The sequence below is a fragment of the Vombatus ursinus genome, unplaced genomic scaffold (assembly GCF_900497805.2).
Source record: "Vombatus ursinus unplaced genomic scaffold, bare-nosed wombat genome assembly UNPS02007344.1, whole genome shotgun sequence".
In the NCBI taxonomy this organism is placed as follows: Eukaryota; Metazoa; Chordata; class Mammalia; order Diprotodontia; family Vombatidae; genus Vombatus; species Vombatus ursinus.
Genome location: NW_020947122.1, coordinates 3,853,850 through 3,878,360, shown reverse-complemented (window position 1 = coordinate 3,878,360; position 24,511 = coordinate 3,853,850). Strand labels below are relative to the sequence as shown.

General features: G+C 40.7%; 1 protein-coding gene across 1 annotated transcript in view; it reads right to left on the bottom strand.

Moving 5' to 3' along the window:
• Positions 1-13,464, bottom strand: part of MED17 (mediator complex subunit 17) — a 34,243-nt gene extending 20,779 nt beyond the window's left edge. Inside the window, exons 1-5 of the mRNA XM_027849405.1 lie at positions 13,101-13,464; positions 9,783-9,949; positions 5,636-5,855; positions 2,702-2,838; positions 2,289-2,373 (exon numbers count right to left, since the gene is read on the bottom strand). Coding sequence (XP_027705206.1) covers positions 2,289-2,373; positions 2,702-2,838; positions 5,636-5,855; positions 9,783-9,949; positions 13,101-13,350 — 859 coding nt within the window. The 5' untranslated portion in view covers positions 13,351-13,464. The remainder of the gene's footprint in view (positions 1-2,288; positions 2,374-2,701; positions 2,839-5,635; positions 5,856-9,782; positions 9,950-13,100) is intronic.
• Between the last annotated feature and the right edge of the window lie 11,047 nt (positions 13,465-24,511).

Genomic DNA, 24,511 nt, shown 5'->3' with positions numbered 1-24,511 from the left:
GTCAGGCCTTGCGAGTGCCGCTTTTGTTGAATTCAAATGTTTAACTTAGAGAGTCTATGATCAATCCAACACTCTGTGCCACACATTGCCTTCTTCACTCACATCCTATCTCTTCTCCTTAAAATGATGCAGTCTATTAAATGCTAATGTCTGCCTTAAGAGCACATCCCATGAAGTTTTTTTGTGTTCAGGTAAACAGAAGACAGCGTTGGTGATGAGAAGGTCACAAGATGCCTAAGTCTTCAACAGTAAGTGACAGTTACTATTTTTGACCCCATTTCTCCCAGCGACTTCCTCAGTTCTTCACTGCCTCTCACAGTGTATATCAGGTGTTCAGAGAGGACTAATACCTCTGGTATGAGGGCTGTCAAGCCCCTTTTAGGGCTGTTCATTCACCTTTGGTGTCCACCTGTCACACAGCTCTCATCGGTGGCTCCAAGAAGCTGCAGCATTCGCAGTAGCCACACCCTGGTAAATGTCTTGGCAGATGGGCTAAACCAGGTTGAGGGCTACTGATGGACTTCAAACCCACTGGTGAGTTAGTGCCTACCCCAAGTCTGTGAAGACCTCCCTGCTGGAACAAGTGGATGTGAACATTTTGTTTCAACAGGCCATGAAGGAGGCAGAAGTAAACACTGTGGAGCACTCAGAGTTTGGTCAGACACCGAAGATACCAAGGTCATCCGCTGCATCCATAGCCATCGCTAGCTGTAGTGACAGAAAGTGAGGAACTGAGGAGAGGCAGTAAACCTGGACGAAAGGGGTAAAAAAGTGGTGCCCTCGACATAGACAGAGAAGTCCAGAAGGGAGGTGGGTCTGGAATGACAGTGAAAGAGAATAAGCTCTATCTCGGACATTCTGAGTTTGAGATGCCCACCAGAAATGCAGTTTGCAGCTGCTACTGCTGTGGAACGGGAGCTCAGTAGAAAGACGAGGGTTGGATATCTAGATACGGCCACTGAACCCCCTAGGAGCTGGTAAGATCACTAAGGAAAAGTGTAGAGGGAAAAAAGGGGGAGCTATGGCCACAGCCTCAGGGTAGATCCAGTAAAGGTGAGAGAGAAATCAATAAATAGTGACAAAGGCTGCAAGTGGGATCAAGAATGAAGAATGAGAAAAGCTATTGGATTTGACAATTAAGAAACCAATGCTAACTGAAGAAAGCAATTTCAGTTGAGTGAGGAGGCCGGAAGCAAAGGGCTGAAGAATGATCAAGTTTTTTTATTTTTGTTTTCGTTTTTAATGAGCACACACAACTTTTTCGAGGAGTTTGGCTATTAAAAGAAAGATATAGCCTGACATCTTGAGGAGATGGGTGAGTGAAGGTTGTTTCAACAATCAATCAACAAGGATTTATCAAGTATGTTTGTAGCAGCAGGGAACAAGCAAGTAGATAGAAAGAAAATGAAGATGAGGATGACTATGATCAATCTCCTAAAGAAGCTATATCAAAAGTATAAGTAGAGGATTTAGCTTTGATGAGAAGAGCTACCTCTACATTAGACACTGGAATAAAGGATAACAAAATGGGTGGTGGTGATGATGATAATATCAAGGGGTTTTGAGATGAAGAGTAAAAGAAGTGGAAGCCCATGATGAATAGCTTCTATTTTCTAAGTTAGTATGAGGTGAAGTCCTCTGATGAAAGGGAGATAAGAACGCTTGGCGTGGGAGGTTTAAGGAAAAGAGAGAAGGCTTAGAACAACCACTATAGAGAATTACAAATATAGTAAATTATGGAAAGACTGACTTGTGGCAGTGACAGTCCAGCTGAGATTTGATTACAACAATTTACAGTGAACCCAAATAAAACTTTTTTTACTTCTTTCAGCATCATTCAAGATTTTATCACAGTACCAGTGTAGAAGGCAGATAGTTGGGGGATCCAGGTGCGTCAAGGCATGGACTGGGACAGGAAAAAGGGGCAAAGGATTAAAGAACAGAAGTCAGTGTAAAGTTGAAAAAGTTAAATATAGAAATTATTAGATTATAGGTGTTAGAACATACCTTCACCAATTTGGAAAATTTTAATTTGTTAAAACACAGATCAACACACAGAAAATGAGAGAAATAAATTAAAATTATAGGCTATCACATTTCGACAAATGTTGTTACTATTGTACTAAATTATGTAAACAGCACTATGTCCTGAAAGGCAAAAAAAACTTATTTCCAATTGCTTTTATTCAAGTCATTTATTTTTCTAGCACATTAAAAAGTTCTCCAGTTTGTTCCCAAACACAAACTGTAATAAAGACTTGAACTGAATGACTGGAGCACAGCCATACCTGGTTTTGACTTGGGCATAGGTCGTCTGAAGAGGTTAACTGTGCCAAGGTCCCCTATGTCTGATGCTTGTTTCTGAATAGACACCTAAGCAAGCAGAAAATGAGAGGGAAATGTTATACATTGGTGTTTGGAAATTAAACAGACCTGTAGGAAGGCCTCCAGCATGCTGGCCACATCACCTATGGGGAGTTTACGGGAGGTGACAGACCACAATTGCATAGGATGAGATATGGATAAGTTGCAGTCTGAACCGCCAGAAGGAAGACCTACATCAAGGACATCCTGAATCTACTGAAGTCCTGAGGTGTTAATTCACAAACATGTATTAAGTACCTACTTTGTGCAGAGCACCACAATCTGTATTAATTAAGGGAAGAAACAGAAACTATATGCAAAAATTACTTTGACAGACCTTTATGTATGCTGATCCCTCTAAATCACTGGGAATTTGGACATCAAGGGGGCAGTAATCCTCTGGTATCTTCTTATCCAAATCAATATCTGTGTTCTTTATCACTTCAAATGTGCCGTGATGGGGAAAAAGAGATCCTAAAAAGGCATAAACGTTAAGAACAAAATAGGAGGGAATTCATCCAGCAGACACTCAAGTGTATACTGTAACATGCCTATATAGGACACTTACATAAATCGCATACATTCATTTTGAGATGTTAATATCTTAAGTGACTTTTTAAAAAAACAACCTTGAGTATATAATAAGATCCCACTAGATTAAACTCCACAGGCAAAAGCATGGAGATGGGAGATGCAATTGTTTTACTACACCAAAATTTAGTTAATAACAAGAACTTTATCTAGTACTTTAGATTTTACAAAGCACTGTCATATCCATTCTCTAATCTGATCATCAAATAAAATTTGGTAAGGTAGAAAAGACAGGTAACATTATCCCCATTTTTTTTTTAACTGATGAAGAAAATAAATTTCAAAGAGGCTAACAGAAAATAGCAGAACTAGGATTAACCCCCTATTCTTCTGACCACTAGTTGAGGGCTCTTTCCAGTACATTGTAATACACAATACTAGTTAGAAATCACGTTCTTAGTCTAAAGAACCTGGAGATGAAATATGAAAAAATATGAATATCTGTATCAATAATGTAAAAGTGTTTTCAACCTACCATTGCAAATAAAGTATGACATGCTCCACTCTCTTCTCTCTTCCTAGGGACTGCATCTTTGAACATATTATTTGGGAGTTTAAAAATGTAAACTGAAAAATGGTGATGGGAGCTGAATAACTGCTAGTTGATGGCATTATCTCTTTTCTTCTTAACTTCAATTCAGAATAGCACACACTCAAGTTAGAGAACTGGTTAAACAGCTATAACCTCAAGCGAATGTAGTTTCAGGGTATTAAATAACTTTGAAAAAAGCCAGAGTTGGCAACCAGCTATGGAAAGCAGTGCCTGCTTTGTTTTGTTTTTTTAAATCTTGTTTGCCTCAGTTTCTTCATCTGTAAAATAAGTTGGAGAAATAAAAGGCAAACCACTCAATTACCTTTTCCAAGAAAACCTCAAAAGGAGTCATGCAGAGTCGAATATGACTGAAATGACTGAACAACAATCAAAAATGGCAACTAGTGATGGACAGCAATGGCTAGCAGGGAACACATCAAGCAGAGAGTAGCACATTTGTATTAAAGGTAAGCAACTCTGCACATCATGAGCTGTCCCTCCTGCACATACACTATTTCCTATTTTCAGGAGGTCTTAAGAGTTCCCCATCTGTGGATGTCCCACATATAACTTCTATAAAGCCCACTCTTCCCACACAGTGTGTTTTTATTTGTAGAAAAGGAAGTTCAAGGTCTATGGATGCAAAATGTTCTGCGGTTACTTCATTTACACTATTATTTAAAATGCTTTTTTTTTTTAAACTAAGCATGTCATCTGGTTGATTGGTAAAAAGTAACACATACTGATAGGGCCTTAAGGCTCCATCAGTTTGGAAGCAATTCTGACCCACAAAATATCAATAACCCGGGATAGCTAACTGGGGCCCTGAGTAAGGAGGGCCCTGAATGCTACACTTAGGATACCTCATATTTTCACCCATTAATCTGCCACAACAATCTCAAATAAACTCATGCACAAACTACTGCTTAGGAGCAGATCATCTAACATGATACCTCTTTTCACGATTTTGCCAAACATTGTAGCTAAGATCAAAAAGGTAAGGGACTCTCCTTTTGCCTTAAGTCAAAGGAGGTAGAGAGCAGAGTTCAATTTACCATGCCTTTCACCAACAAAATCTGACCAAATTTCATGTTGCCAGCCTAGTGTAGAATGTTATCTTCACTCTATCCCACCATCCCTCCAAGTCATGGAACTACGGTTGGAGTTGTCAGGATTCCATGCCAAGACCATCCCTCTCTCATCTTGCTTTCCAGAGCTGAGACCCAAGCAAGCAGGCTGTGCCCTGAGCTTGGCATAACAACAATCCTTTGTGCTCACCCTCTGGATGAACACAGTAAAGGCCCAGAATTGTTTCACACCAGCCCCATATGGTCCCTGAGCTCAGACAAGCACCTGCAGGACCCATGTTCCAGTCACGAATCCCTGCTATACACCAAACTTGTCTCATTATTGCTGTTACCCCTCATTGTCAGGGCTACAGCTCATTGCATAGCCATTGCTATGTGTATTAAGGTTTGGCCTCACTAAAGTGGGTCTCCTCCTAGAGAGGCCCTGGCACATTTGTCTAGTTTCCCTTCTCCAAGGGAATAAAGAAAGCTTTTTGCTTATGACCACTGTTAGCTCTTTGTTTTTATTTTATTTTTTAGAGTTAACTGTGGTTATGATGACCTGTGTGAGCTCTTTGGCATATTCAGAGTTAAAGTGATTGCATAACCTCTGTGTCTCTTTGGTCATTTCTTTTCAGATTTGAAATCTTTTGTTACCCCATACACAGTTAACCTTCAAAGTCACAGGTTTAATCCTATGTGAAGGGTGGAAGTTAAAGATCAGAGCGTATTAGCAGAGAAGCCCCACCTTGAACTTTCTGTTAAACAGGGAACATTAAGCATCACTGAAGTTTAAGAATACACTCTAACCACCGCGAATCAAAACTTAGGCTAGAAGGGTTCTGATTAAATATCAGTCCAGTATTTCCAACTAACTCATAAAGTCAGGAAAAAACCCACATCCTTCAATTCACAGTTCTTTGTTCTTTCCACTTCAGGACAATGTCAATTATAAATGGCCTCATCTATGAGCATATTACAATATTAATTCCAATACAATATGGCATTAACTCTGTAGTTAGTTAAGCAAAAATTATATTAATTTCTCCTCCATAATAGATAGTCTAGTAGCCTAATATACCTGCACTTCTGTAACTCAGATCACCAAGAATTTTATCTCCTACTTTTCTGAGTTTCCAGTGTTGCCTTAATCGAAGGAGTTCAGAGTTGAAGTCCCTTTGTCGCTTATTTTCCTGGTTTTCAGTAACTGATTTAGTCAACCTATCCGCTCCTTTCAGAAGGATCTGTGCTGCACCAGCCAGTGACTTCTTCTTTGAAATCAACTGTAAAGTCTGAGGATTCTATCAAAAGAAGAACACAAAAAATGATCATTATGTATTGCCTGGAGAGAATAGAGGGAAAAAATGTGGTTTTTATCAGCAAATGTCACTTTTTTCACTAATATGAATATTTTCTTTGCAAAGATACCAATATAAAAAGTTTTAATTTAAGGTATATTGAAATTAAAGCTATATGGAACAGGAATCAAAGCTTATTATATCAGTGAGCTGTGTTACAGTTTTGCTCATTTTACCTCCACAATAAAGATATTGTGCCTCTATCTCCTTTTCTCTTCTAACATGGCTAAGATTCTAGTTCGGATTCTCTTAGCTTTTGGAATAGCCTCCTAATCAGCCTCCCTGCCTTCTGTATCTCAAATCCCAGTCTGTCTGTTGGCTCTGAGAATTGTAATCAAATCGTTATTACTGTAACAGAGGAGGCATTGAGTGTGTGGATCAATTACTCTACTCCATTTAACACAAGTGATAAGATAGTATACCCTATATCTTGATACCCTAACTAGGTGTGCCTCAGGTATGCTTCAATCAATCAATTAAATACTTTAAACTAAGTGCAAAAAATCATTGAAAGCCACTGGATAGTCATCGATTGACTTGATATTGCACTGGCAGGATGTGCTGATTGGCTGAGGGACTTCATCACAAACTGTGAAGCCTGAATAAAACAAGCGAGTTAAGTTTGGAGTAGGAGATTCCTGTATCTAGAAGCTTAGAGTAGAAATCTAACTAGCCACTGAGAGGGAATTGCTCATGGGCACAGGGACAGAAGAAGTGGAAGAAGCAAGCAACTCAGCTTCAGTCGTGGTCTCAGTCTCCTCCCCACCTTCCTCCCTGGCTGGTCGAGAACCTTGAGAGTGTTGTTGGGTCTGAGGGATCTGGGCTTCCATGCTCATTAGCATCCTAAAATCTATCTTACAACAGTGGCTAGAGGCAGAGAGGAAAGGCAGATTCAAGCTCTACAAGGAGCCCAGGTACAAGGAGAAAAGGCATAACATGTTTAAGGGGAACTTCATGAGTACCCCACAAAGGAAAGAAAAGGCCTTCTAATAATCAGGAGCTGTGAGTCATCCCAATGCCATGACTGTTCAATAATCCTGAACTTACTTTCCCCTGGATTCTGTATAAACTGGTGGGAGAATGCGTCCCAGTCTCTGGGAGTGAAGTGGGGGTATGGAAGGAGATATTTTGTACTAGCAGTTCTTAGCATACCACCTAATACCCTTTTCTAAAAAATAACTTACTGAATAATTGATATCACATGATAGTATTAGGAAGAAACATACTAGTAGGGACTCATGAGCTAAACATTAGAAAAAATTCCTCCTACCCCAACCTTGTAGGCATACCCCTAGACTCAGAAGAGACTAATAGAAGCTTAGCTCTGGTGACCTACCAGTACAAGTAGAAGCTGGGAGAGTAAGTCCAGAGCTTACAAGTTCCACTGCTTCTGGAAAGGATACGTCAGTTAATTCCTCTACAACCTGGTAACTTACAGAACAAAAATCATTCTTCCCTGACCACTATTCCATTACACTGTCCAATTAGAATGTAAGCTCCCTGGAGCTATGTTCCCAGGACTCAGCACCATTTTTAGCAGAGAGTAAACACTTAATATATGTTTTTCCTTCATTCCATTAATTGGCCCATTCATAATGTCTCTTCTGTGGCAATGTAGGCTATTGAAGTATCTTTTGGAATCATCAAAGATGAAATAAAACCCCAGGGACTTCCAACCAAAAACTTCTATTCTGCCTGAATACAGGAAGGTAGACCAGCTCCCTTAGAACTACTCCAGCAAAAGCTTTAAAACAGCACCAAACCTAATCATGATTAAGAAAAATCCCGTGTGCGACTTCATCCAATCCAAGACTGCACAAAAAGTCAATACAAAGTCCAAGGGCAACAGGAAAGGTGGCAATAGAAAGGTCAGTGCCAGCACAGGCAAATTAGACAGTAGCCTCCTAACACAATCAGATACTAGCCAGAAATACCTGTAACCTGTAAAATTCTGTATCCAAAAGCAGTAAAGAGCAGAGGATGCTCATGAAAAAGGCATCCCTCCCAACACCCCCCCCCCCAGCCCTGGGGTCATAGCAGTGCCCAAGACTTGGTGCTCTGACACCCCTGGCCCAAGGTCTCCAACAGCCCTAGCACTGTCCTGTCCACAGAGGGCCCTAAAGATCCAATTCTCTGAAACTCAAAGATGCAAGAGGTATGGGAACCCAAGTCACCCATGTCAAGACCATGTTGGCCACAGCAGGGGGCAAAGCTAGTCCCAGCACAGTCCCAATTCAGACACTAAGGCCAAAGAGATGAGTAAACCAAAGAAGATATGGTTCTGTATAAAGAATTATAACAGTGCCAAAGATATTCAAAATCCAACCTAGAGAGATAAGAATCACATTAACAGCTGCAAGCAGAGATTCAAATCCAAAAATGGATTTTCCACAAGGGACTCTGAGAATACTAAAAAGAATCATTGGTCTCTTTTAAAAATATGACTCAAGAGGCAGCGAGGTGGCACAGTAGATAAAGTACCGGTCTTGGAGTCAGGAGGACCTGAGTTCAAATCCGACCTCTGACACTTGACACTTACTAGCTGTGTGACCATGGGCAAGTCACTTAACCCCACTGCCTAGCCAAGAAAAAAAACAAAAATCAAAAAAATGATTAAAAAAAAGTCTGTACACTAAAGTTCAAGAAATCAAATGAAAATTGCCTAAATCTGTTAGAACCAGAAGGCAAAATAAAGATAGGAAGAATTCATCTATTACCTTTCTAAAGAAATCCCAAGTGGCAGCTAGATGGCACAAAAGATAGAGCTCTGGTCTTGGAGTCAGGAGGACCTGAGTTCAAATCTAACCTCAGACACTTGACACTTATTAGCTGTATGACCCTGGGCAAGTCACTTAGCCCCGATTGCCTCATCAAAAAGGAAAAAACAAAACAAACAAAAAAAACCCCAAAATGAAAAGTTCCAGGAATGTCACAGGAATGTCCACCTGAGCAGAACCAGGAGGACAATTTACAAAAAGATACCATTTTAAGGAAAAAAACCTTAAGAAGTCTGATCAAAGCAATTTCTAGCAACATCTACAGAGGACCTATAATGAAGCACATTACCCACTTCTTAATAATGGGGAAGTGATGAATTCAAGTGTAGAAGAGAATACATTTCTCGATATGGTCAGTGTGTTAATTTGTTTTGTATATACATGTACTTTTTTTTTTTCTCTTGTTATTAATTGCAAGTGGGGAGAATTGAGGGGAAGTGGCATATAGCAAAGGGGATGACAAGAAAAAGGAGGAAGGCCATTGAAACATTTTAAAAAGTGCACACTGGTATACAGAAGACAGTTCAGAAGGAAGTACATACAAGCAGGACAGCTCTGAAAGTAAGTAATACGATTTCTTAAAACAGTTTTGAGAGGACATAAAAAGCCAAATCAATTCTTCTGTCATACTGTTAAACTTGTGTACATAAACTCTGACAGACTCATAAGTTTTTAAGAGTTGGAAGATTATGGATTATCTTACCCAGTCTCATCATTTTATAGCTGAGGAAACAAGAAGGGGCAGTATATATCTGGGCAAGGAAAAGCTTGAAAAGTAATGAAACAAAAGACAAGCAGAACAAGAAAAAAATTAGCAGGATGTTAAAAAAAGAACGCAAAAAAGAACATTTCATTTGAGTAACCAAACTTCACGTAACTTTGCTAAACTATTTGCCGCATAAAAATATAAAGGTAAAATCATATCAGGATCTAATTTGTTATTTAAATAATTAATTGGTCTAAGGCACATGAGAAAATATCACTTCATACAGCATATAACATTTTATTACATAAATTTAAAGCCTGAAAAAGTTAATGAAAACCATAAATTACTGAGGTTTGATTGTGTTATTTTCTTATAAACATATTGTACCTGCTTGGGAGGAAGTGAATCTTGTGAAACAGGATCAAGAGTCATGAACTTTTTATCCCTGATAATGCTGAGAACATCATAGAGAACGCACATCTCAGTCAGGGAGCTCCTTAAATTGTTCCGGACTGAATCCCACGGCCAAAGAGAAGGCTGAAATTTTACCAACCCTAAAAGAAAAGAAATGTACTTTTACTTATAATGACTAGAAGACAGAAGCCACATATAAACATATACAAAGAACTAAGAGTTTTTTAAAAAGGATACCAAATTTTTCACTTTTATCAGTTATTTTTCCTTTACCCTGTCCCTGTCACCCATTCTGTAATATGTCTATTAATACTCATTAATACATTCTGACAAAAGAAAGATATGTCACGTTTCCAGATGTCAAATTACATTGCACCAAATACAAATAAATGCAAGTAGCCAATCAATAAATCCATTTCAACTGAACTGAATCATATATAATCAAAAGAATGTTAAGCCATAGCCAAAAAGGTCCACTTGTTAAAAAAAATTCAAAATAAGAGAATTGGTCCAATCCTTTTGAATTGCTCTAAAAGAATTTGAGCTGAATCCCACTGAATTCCATAAAGCTGAATGAGTCTAATGAAAAAGAGAATAAATGATTCTTGTATTTTAAGCTAAATATGTGAAAGTTTTTTCCTTGCTTAAAACTGCCATCCAGACTATAAACTTCAAATTCAGACTCCAATTAATACAGCTCTTAAGTAAAGATGATTTAACACTAGAACCAATGCCACTAAACTGAAAACTTTTTAAATTTTTCTCTTATTTTATCAACAAATGCATTAACATTTATTAAGTATCTACTTTATATAAGACCTCATACTTGGTGCTGAGGATACAAAGAGGAAAGTCCCAGATCTTAAGAAATTTGGAATCTAAACAGAGAACAAGATTTTCTTTTTGTACTATACCTATGATTCCCTTAGTGTAGAAATGCTCAGTGAAGAAATTCCCTCTACCACTGAAGATCAGCACCTAGCTACAACTTACATATAGCTTTAGAGAGTTGCTTGAGACACTGTGTCAAAAATGATAACTGAACTCAGACTTTACTGACTCCTAGGAGGCAGCTTTCTCTTCACTATGCCATGCCACATTGCTATTAAAAAAAAAAATAAGTATGATGAAAGGTGGAATAAGATAAGTGCAAAGGAATAGCCTGGCCACAGACTCTAACAAATATGAGAAGGGGAAGATCATTCCGAGCTGGGGGCAATCAGGGCAGGCTTCACAGAAGAGGTGGCATCTGAACTTGAACAAATGAACTTGAAGAAAGGATTCTAATGCACAGATATGAGGGGAATTTGTTCTTAGCATGGAGGATGGCCTGCAAACTAGAGAGAGGAGGGAGAAAGCAGGATGAAACTAGAAAGATAGAAAAGTAGCATCGTATGATGGGAAAAATATTGAACTTGAGTCAGAAGGCCTGCTTTCAAATGGTAGCTTTGGTACTTACTAGCTTGTGACCTCAGGCAAGACACAACCTCTCTGAGCCTCAGTTGTCTCATCTATAAGGATAAAAATATTTGCACCGCGAACTTAACATGTTGTAATAAAAGAGCTTTGAATACCTTAAAGCCCTATAACTGCAAGTTACAATTATTACTGATTTTAGAACACAAAGTATACCAATGATAATAGAGTACAACAATGTTGGAAAGGTTGGTTGAAACTATATCATGCTGAAGACACAAGGCTAGGCTAAGGATTTATTTTTATTCTACAGGCAATATGGGGTGACATGATCAGACCTGTGCATTAGGAAAGTTATTTTGGTAGTTCTGTGAGAACCCTGGAGAATGGAAAGACTGGCAGCAGGGATTCTAATTGTAAGTCATCCCCTTTAGAGCTGGAAAGGACCTCAGAGGTGATTGAGTCCAACCCCTTCATTTTATAGATGAGGAAAATGAGGCACAAAGAAAATAGCAGACTTGCCCAGAGTCACATTGCTGCTAAGTATCTGAGGGAGGATTTGAACCTGGGTCTTCCCAACACCAAGTCAGCACTGAGTCCAGGCTATCTATGGAAGAACAAGGAGCAGATATGAATGAGACTGGCTGAATCTCCTGAAGAAGGGCAGGTGATAAAGAATCCACATTATACAGGATTCATCCCCTGAAACTCTAGTTCACTCTGAACCCTGACATCCAGCTGCCAACACCTACTCTTACAGCCTGCACCAGGGTTTGGGGGGAGTAGGGGAGAAAGAGAGAGAGATTCTTGTTTTATAAGAGTTCTTTCTAAATATAATATTAAATAAAATTGGCATTTACATATTAATAGAATAAAAAGATGATTGTACATGAAATTACAGATCTCTATTATGTGCAGCTTCTTTTTCCTTTTAAGTATAATAAATTCTACCTGTAGCTTTCTAAGCTGTCCTATTTTTCTGTGCTTCTTTATGACCTTCCTTCTGTTCTCTTCTCTACAGGTTTTTTTTTAAAGATGCCTCAATGATCTTTTTCTTTTCTTTTTTTTTTTTTTGGCTAACCTCTCCTACCACCCCCCTCCCATCCCACTCCTCCACTGGAAAAATGATAAAAGAGAAACAAAGCCCTCACAACAAATATGCAGTCATACTGCCTGTGTTTGAAAACATGTCTTGTGCATCCTGAATCCACCCCTTCTCTGATAAGATGAAGGCAGCATGCTTCATCATTCACTGATCCTCTGGAATCCTTGTTGGTCATGACTTTGATCAGAGTTCTCAAGTCTTTCAAGGTTGTTTGTCTTTGTTTACGTATAAATTGTTCTCCTGGTTCTGCTCCCTTCACCTTGCACCAATTCATTTATTAAGTCTTTCGGACTTCTCTCAAACCTTCCCCTTCGTTTTTTTAAAGGCAAAATAATATTTCATTACATTCATACTCCACAATTTGCTCAGTTTATTTCCCAACAGATGGTCTCACCCCTTTAGTTTCCAGTTCTTTGCCATTACAAAAAGAACTGCAATGAATAATCGTTATATGTTTGAGCGATTTTCCTCTTTCTTTTATCATCTAGGACCAACTCCAATTCTCCCTGTTTTACAACTAAGGAAACTGAGGCTCAGAGAGCCTGAGTGATGCTGGTATTAAGTGGCAGAGGCAGACCTGGTACCCACGCCCCCAGGACATCGCCACTGCACTACAGAAGACCCTGGCGGCCCCTGAGCTTTAGACTGTAAGCTTCTCGAGGCCAGGAGCTGTCTCTTATCTTTCTTCGTATTCCCAGCGCGCACAGCAGGCGCATGATGAGTATTTGCCGAACTGCCTTGAATCCTCCAGCGGCCGCCCCGAGCCTCACCTTCCTCGTCGTCCTGGTCGGTGCTGCCGCTGGCACCCGCCCAGTCCTGAGAGTCTCGGTCGGCGCCAGCCGCCTCCTCCTCCTCGGAGCCCGAGCCCTGGCTAAAGTCAATGCGCTGAGCGAGGCGGGCCAGGTTCTGCGACATGGACAGCGGCTGCAGGTAGGTCTCGGTGCCATCCAGGCCCACCTCCTGTACCTGCTTCTCGCAGGCCGACTCGATGCTGATGCGCACCGCCCGCACCCCAGACATGTCGGCGGTTCGCTGAGGCCCGGCGGAGCCTGACGCGGAGAATGGGAAGGCAGAGAAAGAACTCGGAGCCGCGGGACGCCGGGGTCCCAACACAGCTGACTGCGCGAGGATGCTCCCAGAATCCACTGCGGCTGCGCGCTACGGTCCGGCTCCCGGGCCAAACTAGGAGGAAAAGCGAAGGCGCGGAAGGCCTGTGAATAAATCCTACGGGAACCGGAAGGGCCAGGTTGGGTTACTTCCGGGAAGTGCCCCCTGAGTGGAAGGTCGGAGATTAGGCAGTGGAGACCCGTCCTCACAGGCATGTTGTGTTTCCAAAGTTATGTTATGAATTTTTTTTATGCTCAGTAACTGATCCAGCTTTCGCCAGAGCGAGTGATTCTGCCCCCAGCATGTAAGCTCCTGGAGGACAGTGACGGTTTTGTTTTTACTTCTGTACGATCAGTCCCTCCCAAGATGCGTGAGAGACCGAGTGCCGTGTTTCAGAAAGGGCAGGCGTGGGGGCAGGAAGGCCGGGGTTCGAGGCTTCCCCCTCATACGTGCTGGCTGTGTGACCCTGGCCAAGGGAAAGCCCTTCGGGGCTTCCCACAGCTGTCCAAGACCCTGGCTCGTAGCCCTTTTTGAGGCATGGGACCCCTTCGTCAGTCTAGTGAAGCCTATGGACTCCTCAGAATAATTACTCAAATACATAAAATACATAGGATTGCGAAAGAAATTATGCTAATATAGCTATCAACGTTTTTTTTTTTAAGTTCACGCACTCCAGGTTAAGAACCCCTGTTATAAGACTGTAAGTTGTGGCAGCAGTGGTTGATGTGCATTGGTAGTTTACTTACCAAGAGTTTGCCAATGAAATCACAGCAATATTGAGAGAATGAATAAACTAAACAGTGCCATCCTCCTTCAAAGGATGGGGGTGAGAGAAGAGAGAGAACAACTAGGGGCCGTGTTCAATAACATTTCTTTGAGGAAGAAGACTTATTTAAGACTGATGGGGATGGGAATCTGAACCCCTAAAAGGAAAAGACCATGTCTTTGGGATCTGGACCCCAAAAAGGAAAAGCCCTAGACTTTCCCAGCAGGCCAAGGTCCCTGCCAGGCAATTGGCCCTTCCTAGTTAATTATCTGCCCTTTCATTTTCTGCACCTGGCCCTAGACCTCCACTCCTTGATCCCTTGGCCACGTTGGTCCATGTCCCAAGTGTTGGACTTCCAGTCACCCCAGCCTACTGGCCACCCCTATCAAGAGCCTCCCTAGATCCCTCCCCACAGTCACCTCAGACTACTTGGCAACTCCTAAATCCCTCCCAGTGTCTTTCTGTATATAAGATCCATCTTGTCTCCATTAAGGTGCTCAGATTTTTAAAATTTAGACAATGGCTGAGATTCATTCTAGCCCTCTTGTGAATACCAGCCTCACAGATGTTCAGCTTCCTTAAGAGTCTGGCCAATATGGCAAATCTTTAATAAACCTTGTCTTTGGCTGAAAGAAGGCTTGGGTTAAATTCATTTGGGCAGGACCCACATGTTGCTATTTCAGGGTCCCAGCACCCTGAAACACCTAAAGCTCAATAGGACCAATTTTTGAATGTAAATTGATTTGATTGACTGATGTTGCTTGGATCTAAGCACCTTTTTATAATAGGTCTATAAAAGAGAAGCAAGGGAAAATCAGGCCCTCATGCCACTTTTTGGAAATGAAAGAGACCTGAAAGTGATTCTACAGCAACTATAAGCCCCGAACATGGGGTGTCAGACCTTAGTTTAAAATTGTTCATTTGGAGGGGAATAGAGAAAGAATATAAATGGCGCAATGAGGAAGAGAAAAGAGAAAGGAAAGGAAAACAGTGTAAATGCATACAGATGCAAAGTTCCGCAAACATTTGATGAGCACTAACAATGGATTGTAGAAAGAAATAGAAAACTATCACTTCCTTCTTTGAGCTTTTGATTCACTGGGGAGATAGAACATGTACATACATATCAATAATGTAATTTACAGAATCACAGAATCTTAGAAGAATGGGACCCTAAAGCCCATCTAGTCAAAAAAACAAAACTATTTTTCCTCCAAACCAATTAATCAACAAGCATTTATATGTGCTAGGCACTTACTAGACACAAGGATACAAAAGACAAAAATCAAAGCAGTCCCTGCCCTCAAGGAGATTACATTCTAAGGTGAGACAAGATGCATATAAAGCAAATACAAGTTAACTTTGGAGAGGGATACACTGTAGCTGTGGGGGGGCGGGGTGCCAATAGTATGCTGCATTAATCAGGTCTTGAAAACCAGGGATTTCAAGAGGCAGAAGTTTAAAGGGACAGTACTCTAGGAATCATAATGAAGGCATGAAGGTGAGAGATAGTGTTCATATGAGAGGAAGAGCAAAAAGGCCTGTATGGTTGGAACATGTAGTGCATGGAGGACAGTAATTAATAATACGCCTAGAAAGGTAAGATGAAATCAAGTTGTGAAGAGATTTAAATGCCAAACAGTCTTAGAAGTAATAGGGAGTCACTGGAATTACTGAATAATAACAAACCTCTGCTTTAGGAAAATCACTGGCAGCTATATGGAGGGTAGGTTGAAGTAAGGAGAGGAGTCAGGACAACCAGTTAGGAGCCTATTACAATAGTCTAGGCAAAGATGATAAGGGCCTGTACTTTGGTGTGTAAGTTGGTTGTTGTCTGTTTTCAAAGAGGACCAAAATGACATCACTACGTTAGAACCAAATTACAGTGTGTCTGACTGGCTGATCAGACCAATACGAGCTCAGAATGCTGTACTACAGTTCGGGCAAAAATAGACTTATATTGATGCTGACACACTATTCTGGGTGGTCCTTTGCCAATATCTCCTGTGTCATGCAATCTTCTGAAGTTCTTCAGAGAGACCTTGAGAGTGTCCTTGTATCACTTCTTCTGGGCCACTACGTGAGTGCCTTGCTTGTGATGGTTCTCTGTAAGTAGTCTTTTAGGCAAACATACTTTTGGCATTTGAACAATGTGGCCAGCACATCAAAGTTATACTCTCTCTGCAGTAGAGTTTGAATGCTTGGTAGTTTAGTTTGAGAAAGGACCTCAGTGTCTGATACCTTATCCTGCTAGGTGATCTTTAAAATCTTCCTAAGACAATACAAAGGGAAGCGATTCAGTTTCTTGCCTTGGCGCTGGTGTACTGGCTATGTTTCACAGGCATACAACAGTGAGGCAGGGAGTCCTTGGGAGGAATGGAGTCAGAAATAGCAACAGCAATGGTCTCATGACCTCAGAACCAACACTGTCTTCTGTTTACCTAAGCACAATAAAACTTAATGGATGCACCTTCACAGAAACACCTGCATTTAATAGACTGTCATTTTAAGGAGAAGAGACAGGCAGCATGTGAGAGTGACAAGACGATGTGTGGTACAGAGTGATGGACTGATTGGAGACTTTTCCTCTCCAAGCTAAATATTTGTATTCAACAAAAACAGGGGCCCCAAGGCAAGATGACTACCGGAAGACTTAACTTCAACAGATTAGAGCTCTGAGCAGGAACAGTTCATTACTACCTTGGAGGGAGCCAACACACAGTTGGCGACAGTGGAGCAGAAAAGGAGCAGGCAGCGTTCAGAAATTGGTTGTACAGTACTGCATTTACTCATCTGGGTCAGAACACTCACAAAATCAAGACTGATTTGGAGAAGATGGGGAAACTCAGAAGCTGCTAAATGAAAAACAGAAACTCCACAGGGTCTCTAAGAAGGCAGCGTGTAATTCCATCAAAGTAAAGTGCAAGCAAAGCTTAGAAAGATGCAGGATTCTTGGCTCAGTAAGAAATCTGTGTAAGTAGAGAGAAGAGAAAGAATACTATGGAGATAAATATGATAAGGCATTCTTCAGGGTTTTGTCCTGGTGCCTTCTTCTTCCCTCCTTCTATTCTACTTCATCTGATGATCTCATCAGCTCCCATGGATGTAATTACCAGTTCTATGCTGATAATTCTCAAATCTACCTATCTTGGCCCAGTCTCTCTACTGACCTCCAAATCTCACATTTCCAACTGTCTTTCAGACATCCCAGATTGATGTCCAGGAGACGTCTTAAGCTCTCTATGTCCAAAAGAGAACTCATTATCTTTCCCCCTAACCACTTCTTCCCTCCTACCATCCCAGTTTCTTGTAGAGGGCAACACCATTTTCCCAATCCCGAGGATATACACATCTAGAAGTCATGTTGAATTCCTCACTCTCTCTCATCCTCCAATCCAAGCTTTTGGCAGGGCCAGTTGATTTCAGCTTTGTGACATTTCCCAAATTCATCTCCTCTCTTCTGACACTGCCACCACTCTGGTGCAGGCCCTCATCAACTCACGCCTTGACTACCATAATAGCCTGCTCATGGGTCTGCCTCTCTCAAGTCTCTCTCCACTCCAATCCATCCTCCATTCAGTCACTAAAGTGATTTTCCTAAAACGCACTCTCCCTACTCAATAAACTCCAGTGGCTTCATATTGCCACCAGAAGCAAATACAAAATGCTTTGTTTGACATTCAGTGCCCTTCATAACCTCACCCCTTCACATCTTCCCAGTCTTCTTACACCATATTCCCCTACCCAAATTCTTCATTCCTCTTGGCTATTGCATAAACAAGACACTCCATCTCTCATCTCTGGGCATTCTCTCAGGCTGTCTCCCAGCACTTAGTACAGTGCATGGCACATAGTAGGAGCTTAATGAATGTTTATTGATGGATGTGAAGAGTAAAGGAGATTGAGTTCTTAATTTTGACATTGAGATGGTAAACATGAATGACAGGAAGAATTGTAGGTACTTTGACAGAAATAGAGAAATTCTTAAGAGGGATGGGTTTGCAGATAAAGATGATGGATTCTGTTTGGGACGTGTTGAGTTTGAGATACCAAATGTCTTATAGGAGTTGGTGATGTGGGACTGGAATTAAGAGGAGGGGCTAGAGCCGGGAGTAATCTGCATAGAGATGATAAATGAACCCTGGGAACTGAGTTTACCAAGTAAGAGAGATATAAGAGGGCCCAGGACAGAACTTTGGAGTACCACCAGGGTTGGGAGGCATCACGTCTATCATAATCCAGGAAAGGAAACTGATAAAGAACCACCATCCTTGCAGTTACTCAGATTCACAACCTTAGAGTCAAAGTCAACGTCTCACTATCCTTCACCCTACATAGTGATTCCCTTGCCAAATCTTGTCAGTCCTACCTTGTAGAATATTTATTAATATTTTAAGCAATTTCACAAAGTATTCTTGACTGGCATGTAGTCCCTCTACCTTCCAAAAATCCCCATTAACAAAGAAAGTCTAGATCCCTACCTTACAAAGAGGAACCTGAGTGTTTTTGTTTTGTTTTGTTTTTGGTGAGGCGATTGGGATTAAGTGACTTGCCCTGAGTCACACAGCTAGTGAGTGTTATATGTCTGAGGCTGAATTTGAACTCAGGTCCTCCTGACTCCAAGGTTGGTGCTCTATCCACTGCGCCACTTAGCTGCCCTGGAACCTAAGATAAACCTATGTTTATCTCTGTCTTTAGCTGCAGTAAAAGTTTCAAATCAGAACAGAAAGTTTGTCTAAAGCAGGAGTTTAATGAACAATGAACTGCCTACCTCTTGAAAGATAGGTGATGGATTAAATATGTATAAGGTTACCAAGACAGGAGATGGAGTTTTGTATTATAGGAACAATTAAGTAGGAAGAAAGGAAGGAATCAAGCATTTGTTAAGTGCCCACTATGTGTACTGGAGTATGCCATTTCCTTCAGCTTATTTTACTGATGAGGAAACTGAGGCAACCAGAGTTAAGTAACTTGCCCAGGATCACACAGCTAGCAAGTGTCTGAGGCCGGATTTGAACCCAGGTCTTCCTGACTCCAGGCCTGGCGCTCTATCCACTGCGGCACCTTGTTCCCTCTTGGCTACTGTGACTGAATTGTTGAGTGCATAGAATGAAATAGAATGTAAGAAGATTGAAAGGTAGGAATGAGCTAGTCTGTAAAAAGCTTTAAATGCCAAACAAAGGACTTTATATTTGATCCTGGAGTAATAGGAAGATGGTAGAGTTTATTGAGTAAGGGCATAGAGAATGGCATGGTGAGATGTATGTACCCAATGACTAACCTTTTATTTTCCCAGTAAATTATGAGGTCAGATCCTTTACTATGATGGTGGGGGACTAGTGATAGGGGAAGCTTGAAGAAATAAAAGAAATTTTGTAATAGCCATTGTATTGAAGGTGAGTATCAATTAGTGAGAAGTCAAAGGATTTCCTTACTATCAGTGATGACCTAGCTGAAATTAGATAATATAAATTTGGAAGTTTTCTGTTGTTACTTAAAGTTCATTTTAATTACATTTTATTTTTCTCAGTTAACAAAAATTCACCTTTTCTCCCTCCAATCTTTAGTACCCTCTCACTCTCCCCCTCCCCCACACTGAAAAACGAAGATAAACAAAACCCTTATAATAGATACCTGTAGTCAAGCAGGAAAAAAATCCCATATGGGCTATGTCCACATAAATGTCTCATTCTATACTGAATCTATCATTTCTCTGTTGGGAGGTGAGTAGCAAGTTTCATCATTCTAGAATCCTAGTCATTTTGTTGATTAGAATAATTATTTTTTCAAGTTGTTTGCCTCTACAGCAGGCCTCCACAACCTGTGGCCCACAGATTTCCGGTGGCCCATGAAAAATGTAGAGGATGTTTTCCTCTACATTTTTCTCAGGCCACCTGAAATCCTTTGGCAGGCCACAGGTTGTGCAAACAGTATTGCTGGATAACATAAATTTGTAGTGGACCCAGTCTGTGAATTTTCGTGACTTCCTCCCCTAGCACTATTCAGTAGCAAGTAAGAACCCAGGCAGTGGGATGTCTAAGTACTCCACATAGATAGAACAAGGGGGCAAGAAATTTGAAAACAGAGAACTGTGTAACATTGAACTAGTTATCTATTGGGTTAAATTTGGGAAGGGAAAAAAATAGGAATGCTGAACAGGAGTGATAAGCTGGGAGGACTAGTTCAAAGTGAAGACAAATAATAGGTTTAGAGAGGCATAGAGATAATTAGAATGATAGGAAGTTAACGTCAGATATAGGGATTTCAGACTTCTTTATCATTGAAATTTCCCTTCTACATCATGAAGATTAGGGATACAGTATACTGCAATCTGGAAAATCTGTGTAAAACTTTTTGGCCCTCCCTTCCTACCAGAGAAGAAGTCTGAATTATTATGGTATTAAAAGATAAAATATGTTGATATTATACAATACTATACACATATGTTATGCATTTCTGAGTTTCTAAACTTTTTCTGTGTTGTCTGCTGGCCTTCACATGTCTTCTTTGGCTTTCTCAAAACTCCCCACAATTCCCATTTAATTTCTTTTGCTGACCCTCAATATATCGAAACCTGGACAGGGAAAGTTGCGATGTGGAAGGAATAACTGTACTTGTGAGTGATGATCAAGAGTGTATGGTTGAGGTAGAATAAAGTTGATTACTGCAGTTGAGGAGACTGAGGTAATGAGAGGCCACACAGTTTGGGGGAATTTCAGCTTATATGTTGAAGTTTCCTAGTGTAGGAGACAGCCTAGGGACTTTAGGACGATCAAAGCAATGACTATCTTTAGTATTCTAAGGATTCATTCTTTTAGACTTGAACTCTGAAAGCTACTTAGCTGACTAGATATGAAAAATTGCTTTCACCAGTCAATTAGAAAAAGGCACAGCAGCTAGTTGCCATTGGAGGGAACAACTCAGATTTTGACTACCCTCTAGTGGCCAAATATTGAATATTGAAACTTACTTAAAAGTTGATAGAAGTAGGTCTAAGTCTAGGAGGAAGCAGCTCCATCAGAGCACACTTAGAGGATGACTTAAAATGTCACAGTCTCTCCCTTCTCTTCTCCCTGCACTACATGTCAGGTCTTGATTTATTGTTTTGTAGATTGTCTACACTTAATAAAGCAATGGGAATAATGTTAATAATGTAGATTAAACTTAAAAGTTTTTATTTTGATTGCTAGTTGCTAAACATTTACTAGGACACCACTGGTTAAAGATCTCCTATAAGGAAGAACTTGTTAGGAAGTCCACTGCTCTTAAGATAGAAAGTTTTTTCTTATGTCAAGCCTAAATTTGCCTCTTTGCAACTTTCATCCACAACTCCTAGTTCTGCATTCTGGGGTCACACAGAACAAATTTAAATAGATCTTCCATATGAATGCCTCTAGATATTTAAATACAAATGCCATGTCTTTTCTAAGTCTTTTCTTCTCCATTCTACACATCCCTAGCTCATTCAACCAGTGCTCATTTGGTATGACCTTGAGGTCCTTCACTATCCTACCTGCCCTCTACTAGTTGCTCTTTAGTTTATTAACATCTTTCCTAGGTTTTTTTTTTTTTAATATAAAATCCTGTTTGCTTTAGTTTCCTCATCTGTAAAATCAGCTGGAGAAGGAAATAGCAAACCACCGGTGTCTTTGCAAAGAAAGCCCCAGGGAGAGCTTTAACAGTGGAGTGGAAAATGGAGGGGTGGTGGGCAGTGCTTGAACCTCACTCTCATTGGCATTGGCTCCAAAGAGGAATAACAGATACACTCACTTGGGTATAGAAATCTATTTTATCCAAAAGGGAAGTTGGAGGAGAAGGAGGTAAGAGAAGACAGCGGTGGGATTGATGGAAGGGAGGGGAGATTAAGGGAGGCAGTGATGGGAAGCAAAAATGACAGAACGAACCAAAGCAACCAATAGGGTTGTAGAAATATTGCCTCATCAGTTCAATGGTTGGTGGCCAGGCCCTGCCCTGGGTCAACATGATTTTTAACATAACAATAAAGTAGCACTTCTTTAGTTGCAGTGGAATTAAATATAAATTACATCCTTAAAGTAGTTGGCATTTCTTCTAAATTGAACCAAAATACTTGGAAGCACCGATTGGGATCTATAGGCAAAGTGAAAAGAGAGTAAACTGCTTCACAGACATAATCACTCCTCATAAAAACTAAAACCCTTGTGTTTGTGTTCACCCTTCTGTACAAGCCCTTTACCTTTCTGAGTAAACATACTTTCTATTCATTAAATAATCTTCTATGGGTATACCAGGGGTGGGGAACCTGAGGCGTTGAGGCCACATGTGATCCTCTAGGTCCTCAAGTGAGGCGCTTTGACTGAATCCAGACTTCAAAGAACAAAGCTCCTTAATAAAAGGATTTGTTCTGTAAAACTTAGACTCAGTCAAAAGGCCACACCCAAGGACCTGGAAGGCCACATATGGCTACCAGGCCACAGGTTCCCCATCCCTGGATAGTCTTTTTTCTTATACCTCTTATAGGCTTGCAGGGTCAGCAAAACCAAGACAGCAACAAAAAATGTTGTGCCAAGTAACAGTGTAGCCAAGAGTAAGTTTTTATTAACCAAATTCTGGGTGAGAGATGAAGTGGCAATTTGTACATATTAATTTGTCATGCCTGACTGTGCTAACGTTTCAAGGATTATTGCTGAGCTCTTAGTTGAGTTTAATTGATACCATATATACATAGTGTGACTTGTATGAGAGTCTTTTCTGTTGTCTGTGGAGTGCTTGAAATCTCAGTAGCCTAAGCAACAGTTGTTGGCATGGCAGTCAGAATTATTTTCATGTCTATTGGCAGTGGAGTAGATGACATTGGTTTTTGATAGTAATGGGACTCCACTATTTCACTTAAGGAGAAGGTGGTGGTAGTAGTGAATACTCCTATTGAGGTTCTGTAGATGAAGGAAGTTGGGGGCGTTTGGAGAGGTTAGTGGCACTTATACAGACTCACTTTTTGCTGATGTTAAGAATGCCAGCTGTTGAGTGCCTGTGCCAAAAATTTGTGGATAGAGTCTGTATAGTGGTGCTTTGGGCAGATATATTAGGTGCTTTGAGATCAGACATGGCGATTCCTGCTTTCGAGTCATTGTGGCTATTTATTTGGGTACACATTCTAGTCATGGAAGTAGTGCCCACTTTTGTACTTATGATTAATGTCATCAATGGATTTTCTGTGGCTTTCTGCATTTTGTGCCTAGTGACTGCGAAAGCCTATTAATTGTAGTGGAAAAGGTTGGAGCAGAAAAGTTGTGGATGATGGCTGCATCATTACTAGTATTGACTGTATCTGTAGAAATGCCTATATCATTAATAGTCTTTGTTGTAAATTCAGTAATGTTGCCATACCATGACAGTATGAGTTGTTGGAGATAACTCTGTGGTCTTACTGACTTGTCATTGTGAGGAACTTCTGTGGTCTCCTGGTCCAACGGTGAGTTAGAAGACCTTCTTTGTTAGTCAGGTTGTTCCATTTCTTATGAAGGAATACATATTCTGCAAGTAGTTGTTTTTTTTTTCTTTTTGGTGAGGCAATCAGGATTAAGTGACTTGCCCACAGTCACACAGCTAGTAAGTGTTAGAAGCCGCATTTGAACTCAGGTCCTTCTGACTCCAAGGCCGGAGTGTGCCACCTAGCTGCCCTCTGCAAGTAGTTCTTGAACATCTTATGGTTTAATATCAGGGCACACATTTGGATTTAGATAGTCTAAGAGACAACAATGGTTTGGTTCCTCCATGGACTAACTGCAGAAAAGGCTACCTAGAGTGAGGTGGCCTGGTGGGGAGAGGCCAACACGAACCAGGGAACAGGTCCACAAGCTGCTGGAAGGCAGCAGAAACCCCACAAATTCCTTAGGGCATGCAGGTAGATTGGTTGGTTGGTTGGTGTCCTTCATTCTCAAAGAGGACCAAAATGTCATTACTGTGTTGGGGTAAAGGTACAATGTTTTTGACTGTGGCTGATCAGACTACTATCAGCTCAGAAGGCTCTAACCACAGGTCAGGCACAAATAGTCCATATTGGAGTGGAAATGTCTCTCAATTCGTGCATGTCACATTTTCCTTAAGCTACTGTAATTCTGCTTTGCTTGTAGAGTGCAGTGCCTGCCTTGATGTGACTTTGCTATGCTGCACAGTCCTGTGCCAATGTCTCCCATGTCTCACAATCAATTCCAAAGTTCTTTAGAGACACCTTGAGAGTGTCCTTGTATTAATTCTGACCACCATGTGAGTGCTTGCCTTGTGTGAGTTCTTCATAAAATAGTCTTTTAGGCAAACATACTTGGTATT